The 6,561-nt window shown below is 33.9% G+C and overlaps 1 protein-coding gene across 1 annotated transcript; it reads left to right on the top strand.

The window, feature by feature from the left end:
• Window positions 1–2,823: 2,823 nt before the first annotated feature.
• Window positions 2,824–5,899, top strand: LOC130946880 (probable alkaline/neutral invertase B). Its single transcript, XM_057875765.1, has 5 exons — window positions 2,824–2,965; window positions 3,663–4,137; window positions 4,271–4,702; window positions 4,806–5,364; window positions 5,435–5,899. The coding sequence occupies exons 2-5, from the start codon at window positions 3,709–3,711 to the stop codon at window positions 5,728–5,730; spliced, it is 1,716 nt and encodes a 571-aa protein (XP_057731748.1). The 5' UTR covers window positions 2,824–2,965; window positions 3,663–3,708; the 3' UTR covers window positions 5,731–5,899.
• Window positions 5,900–6,561: the final 662 nt, after the last annotated feature.

The raw sequence follows: 6,561 nt of genomic DNA, 5'->3' as shown, positions 1-6,561 counted from the left end.
CACAATGCAACATTTTTCAAGCTTCCAAGATTCCAAAACCTCACTAAACAGCCTTGTAGCTACCAAAGTTTGATCTCTAGCTTTCAAATTCTCACTTTGACTCCTACCAACAATCAATTTTCAATCGAACATCCCAATTATCACTATAATCAATATAGAATTCATTAATTCAACATTACACAAAGGGTTTGAGGGTGCTTACCTGACCCATAGCTCAAGTGAGCTAGACCCGACAATACTCACAAGTAATTTCGAGTCTAAACACCGAAATTACACAAAATTTAACATAATTGTTCTTTGAATTTACAAAATTTAGGGGATGAGAAGTTGGAAAAGAGAATGAGGCTTACCTATGCAATCGTTCCGATGGATTTGTAGAGCTCGACGCGGTGGTCGCATGGTCGCAAACGGTGCGGCGATCAGAGCACCGGATTGAAGGTTATATGAGATTTAGTGGAGGGTTAGGGTTTGAAGTTCTTCTTCTTCTCCTTTCTATGAGCTTCAACGTTCTTCACATGCATAGGAAAGAAAATGAGCTGAAACTCATTGCATAAGTGGGTTGGGTTGGTTCATTGGCTCGTTTTAGGCCCGATTTGTCCGGTTCGGCACGTTCGACCCAATCTTGAGCCTAAATCTTTAAAATTAGTGTCAAAATTAATATTTTAATTAATTCTACTTCATTAAACTATAAAATTTTATTTTCTAATTTCTTGGATTAATAATTAATTTATTGACTAATTATTCATTAATTATGCGAAATTTACAGCTTGCACGTATCTCGTTTATACGGTAAACAAGATAAAGCATGTGCACGTAACACGTGTATATGAAATGTATGTGGAGAATGACAAGGGTTGCATATTCTTTTATAGTTGTTAAAAATTTTTCTTAATGCATCTCGTTTACACTGTAAAAGCATTAACTTAATACGTATCTCGTTTACAGTGTAAACGAGTTTGTCTGTATCTTATTTACACTGTAAACGAGATATACATGTGTCACGAGATATAAATGTGTCACGCGCATATACTTTATCTCGTTTATAGTATAAACGAGATATGTACAAATTTATCTTCTTTACATGATAAATGAGATAAAACTGAAGGACAGATTTTGATAATAATTTTTAAAATTATTTATTTCAATAATTAATATATTTATTTAATTTATTTAAATAAAAATCTAACCAGAACATCATCTATTTGTAAAATTGTGAGTTTCAAGCTCAACCATTCACACAGTAATGATATAGCTGTCAGACTGAACACATTTGGTTAAAGATTTGCTTATAGAAGATGTAATTTTAAATCTTGATTATCTAGTTATGCACCTAGTTATATATGTAAATGTAATGTAATGTAATGTTAATTAATTCTTCTTTAAAAGAAAGTAGACGTTTTACCCTAACAGTAACACTAGTAAGTTACATACAATGCAAGAGTTAAAAAAATTAAAAAGAAACTTAAAAAGGCGAAATATCAGTGCCAGTATAGTAGAGATGTGACACGTAGCAGCAAAATATCAGCGTATAAAACCGCTCAGAACGTCACAAACAGACAAACAAAGTCATGCACTTTCATTTGGAAAAAAAATAGTTAATTTATTTGTAAATTTAACAAATAATTTCAGTGAAAAAAATAAAAACTTAGTTATTGTTAACTTAACTCAAACAAAAATTAAATATTTAATATATTTATTTTAAGGGAAATTAAAAATTAAATAATACTAAATATTCAAAATTTTTTGTTAGTTCATAAAAAAATTTAGATGGATAGTATTATTTTAAAATATTTAATATTAAAACATATTATATAAGAGCAAATTATATTTGGCAATATCGCTTAAAAAATATTATTTGTTAAAACCAAATCGATAAATCGATTAAACTATTAGGTCTCTAATCAAACTGGTTGATTCGATCTCACGTAATTAAAAAAATAAAATATTCAAAAATTTAAAATTAAAATTTAAAATACATATCTTCACTAATATTTAAATAAAAATTAAATTTTAAATTTTAAAAATAATTAATATGAAAATAAATATAAAAATTATCAGTATTATTATAATAATATCTTAATTTAACACAATAATAATAACAATTCATGAATTATATTCAAAGAATAATTTATATATATAAAGCTACATCTTGATTAATTTTATTTTAATTTACATTTCTTTTAAAATTATTATTAACCCCATCATGTATTTTAATCATCTTTTAAATTGAATTAATCTAACATTTAAATAATATTTCACAAATTATAATCGATAACAATGTAAAATCACCTAAATCATTGAAAACTGATTGAAAAATCAACAACAACAATATACAACAACAATAATATAAAACAATAAATTGGTTCGTATCAATTTTTGTCTGAGTTCTTTCTCCAGTCAAATACTTCATCCGAATCGATTTTGCAACCGATTATGCCGGTTTTTTTGTTTAACCGAGCGAGTCGATCTGATTTTGACAATTATGATTCTAACATGTTCATAAGTCATAACATAAACGCACTCCGGTATATCGAATAAATTAAAAAGAAAAAGAATAAAACTTAAAATAGTCCCTGATAATTATCTCAAAAGATAACGAGGTCCTTAACAAAAAAAATCTAATTTACTCCTGACAATTATCTCAAAAGGACAACGAAATTCTTGTGCCAAAAAAAATTTAAATTATTTTTTTTGACACAGAAACTAATCTCTCAAAAAAAACTATCAAAACTAAATTGAGTTTTTTTTTTTGTTTTCTTGGGACCTCATTATCGTATAATAGGAGTCGGATGGGTATTCGCTCGAAGAAAAAAGACGCCTCCATTTTTCTTCGCTTCACGTTCTTCTTCTTTCTCTTTCGTTGCTCTATCTGTGACTCATCAACACTATTCCCCTCCCTTCTCAGTTCTCACGCAAAGAAAAATCTCTCTCTCTCTCTCTCTCTCTCTAGCTTGTGGTACTGCTGGTTAGTTTTCGCTAATCTTTATCTATCATTCATTGCACTGTGAAATTGTTTTATCATGACTATGATTCGACCCATTTGTCTCTTTCTGCTTCCCGATTCCCCACAACAACTCATCGTACTTTCTTTGCATGAATCTCTCACTACCTTTTCTCTGATCATGATTCCCAAATCTTGAAAGCTTTTCGATCCTCTTGAAAGCCACGTCAAAATGCCTTTTTTCGCATCACTCACTGTAATCTTTCAAGTATCAACAACACATGCACACTTATTTACAATGTTGATCATTCTTCTACATTTCTTTATTTTCTGTCATCATCAATTATATTTGGGGCAAATTCTGGATTCTGTGCTTTCATCATCCGTTACCGCCTTTCCTTTTTATCATCATCTTCCTCTCTTGCGGTTTTCTTGTTTGCCCATCTTGCCATGTGGGATAATCTTGACAACGAGATGATTAGTCTTTTTTTTTTCTTTATTTCGTTGGGTGCGGCATAGATGATTATTTGTTTTGTGTCTCTGCATCTCCACTACTTAAAATAATATTATAACTTTTGAAATTCGAACAATCATTATTTGACGAAGCCAATAATCTTGATTATCAGAAAATGTCTTCTTTTGGGCTTCTAATACTACAAAACATGGAATTTAGCAGTTAGTCGAATCTGATATCTTAAACTTAATGATAACATATCTGCAGGAAATTTGGCAGTAGTGCTACTAGCTACTTGTCACTAGGATCGAAGATGGCTTCCTATCAGATGGAGTGGTCTCAATCTCGGAATCTGAGTGTAAGAAGTCCAGATGCACTGTGTAGTGTGGCAGAAATTGACGAATTTGATTTCTCAAAAGCATTAGTAGAGAGGCCAAGGTCGTTGAACATAGAGAGGCAGAGATCAGCAGATGAAAGATCAATGAGTGAACTATCTGTAGGGTTTTCTCCACGTCCGTCCTCAACTAAAAATGATAACTCTTCTCGCGCAGGAGACACTTTTGATTCTGCTTTTTCTCCTCTACAAAAATCAGGCATCCCAAGATCACTCATATTGGATCCACATCCAATAATAAATGAAGGATGGGAAGCTCTGAGGCGTTCCTTGGTCTATTTTCGCGGCCAGCCGGTTGGTACAATTGCTGCCTTGGACAATTCTGATGAGAAACTAAATTATGATCAGGTACACTTTTAAGGCTTTTCTTTTCTTTCTTTTATCTATCTCTTTTTTTTTTCTCCATAAGTTGTTCTATACTTCTAGTGATATCATATTTCTTTTTGTGTATTTTATTCATTGTTGTTATACTTGTGCATAGGTCTTTGTTAGGGACTTTGTCCCGAGTGCTCTGGCTTTTCTGATGCACGGGGAACCAGACATTGTTAAGAATTTCATCTTGAAGACACTTCGTCTTCAGTCATGGGAGAAGAAGATTGATAGGTTCCAGCTAGCAGAAGGGGTGATGCCAGCTAGTTTTAAAGTATTCCATGACCCTGTCAGGAACCATGAGACTCTCATAGCGGATTTCGGAGAGAGTGCAATAGGCAGGGTTGCTCCTGTTGATTCTGGATTTTGGTGGATTATATTACTTCGTGCATACACAAAGGCTACAGGAGACTCTTCCTTGGCTGAACGTCCTGAATGTCAAAAGGGTATGCGCTTGATTCTCAGTTTATGTCTTTCGGAGGGGTTTGACACATTTCCAACTCTGCTATGTGCTGATGGATGCTGTATGATTGATCGTAGAATGGTGAGGTTTATGTATTTGTTTATGATTTGGGAGCCTGCAACTGTTATGACTAGTGATGAATGGAAACGTTTCTTACTTTCGAGTTTTGGACTTATGGTTTCAGGGTGTTTATGGTTATCCCATTGAAATTCAAGCACTATTCTTCATGGCTTTAAGATGTGCATTGCAATTACTTAAGCAAGATCCTGAAGGGAAAGAGTTCATGGAACGCATTGTAAAACGCTTGCATGCCTTAAGCTATCATCTTAGAAGCTACTTTTGGTTGGATTTGAAGCAACTTAATGATGTCTATCGCTTCAAAACAGAAGAGTACTCGCATACCGCAGTGAATAAGTTCAATGTGATTCCTGATTCTCTACCAGATTGGGTTTTTGACTTCATGCCTCATCATGGTGGATACTTCATTGGCAATGTGAGTCCAGCTAGGATGGATTTCCGATGGTTCTGCCTTGGAAACTGCATTGCCATATTGTCCTGCTTGGCAACTCCGGAGCAATCCGTTGCGATCATGGATCTCATTGAATCACGGTGGCAGGAATTGGTTGGGGAGATGCCTGTCAAAGTTTGTTATCCAGCCATTGAAAGCCATGAATGGAAGATCATAACAGGATGCGACCCAAAGAATACTAGATGGAGTTACCACAATGGTGGATCTTGGCCAGGTACATATATACTTTCAAGATGCTTATCATGCTATATTAAATTCTAAGATATGTGATCCACATTTTGCAGTTCTTTTGTGGCTTCTCGCCGCAGCCTCCATCAAAACAGGGCGACCTCAAATCGCAAGACACGCCCTTGAGATTGCGGAGACCAGGTTGCTGAAGGACAATTGGCCGGAATATTATGATGGGACACAAGGTAGATACATTGGGAAGCAAGCTCGCAAATGTCAAACATGGTCCATTGCTGGCTACTTGGTGGCTAGGATGATGCTGGATGACCCATCCCATTTGGGTATCGTTGCATTGGAAGAAGACAAACATCTAAAGCCTTTGCTCAAGAGATCAAATTCTTGGAACTTGTGAACTCTTTCTTGTCTTTGATTGATCAATTTTGTCCACCTTATGATAGAGACTAAGACCGACATGATGCTCAGTAATCCTTGTTTACCGTATATGTAGTTAGACGCAATAGTCAGTTAGTTACAAGTTAAATTGAGAGTAAGCTGATGAACATGGAATGTAACTTCGTCATATTTTCCATTATCGCATTTAATATGTGATAAACTTACGTAGATATTCATTCATTCATTCCTCAATCTATGATCTACAAATCTCTGCCTCCTAATAATCTTAGCACTTTCGAGATCAGGGGGAAGTATTAAATACCTTGTGATTTTGTCAATACTGAAAACATTAATATTTTGAATAGGTCAGAATGTGTTCTGTACTTCTATAGTATATTCATATATCATGATTGGAATACTGTAGGGATTTTTATAAATAAAATGATTATTTACTAATACAATTATTTTCTACAAACAAGTCATTTTTTGATACAAGTCATTTTTTGATACAAGTCAATACAAGTAATTTATATTCACGTGCGCACGTTCTTCTTCGTGCCGTTTATTGCACGGTCTTATTCTTCTTTTTTTTTCTTCTTGATGCACATTCTTCTTCTTCGTTATTTTTCTCTTTTGTTATCATTGTCACCAACACCACCTCCTCCTCCTCCTCCTTCCTCCTTCTTTTCTCATTGGAATTTCTTCTTCTCCTTCCTTTTCCTCCTTCTCCTCCATCATCAGTTATCTCGTTGTTGAAGATAATGAATATTTCAAGTTCAAATTGTCAATTGAACTAGAACGAAATTGATTATTGTTTTGAATCCAATCAAGTGGCTGGGGAGTGATTCGA

This window comes from Arachis stenosperma, chromosome 8, assembly GCF_014773155.1.
Source record: "Arachis stenosperma cultivar V10309 chromosome 8, arast.V10309.gnm1.PFL2, whole genome shotgun sequence".
Lineage (NCBI taxonomy): Eukaryota > Viridiplantae > Streptophyta > Magnoliopsida > Fabales > Fabaceae > Arachis > Arachis stenosperma.
The sequence above is the reverse complement of the archived record's forward strand: the minus strand, read 5'-3'. Positions and strand labels throughout refer to the sequence as shown.

Excerpts from the sequence above, each read along its gene's own strand:
- LOC130946880 (XM_057875765.1), top strand. The coding sequence starts at position 3,709 with ATGGCTTCCTATCAGATGGAGTGGTCTCAATCTCGGAATCTGAGTGTA. Across the intron at positions 4,703-4,805 it reads GTATGATTGATCGTAGAATG|GGTGTTTATGGTTATCCCAT; the intron begins GTGAGGTTTATG and ends TTATGGTTTCAG. Across the intron at positions 5,365-5,434 it reads CAATGGTGGATCTTGGCCAG|TTCTTTTGTGGCTTCTCGCC; the intron begins GTACATATATAC and ends CACATTTTGCAG.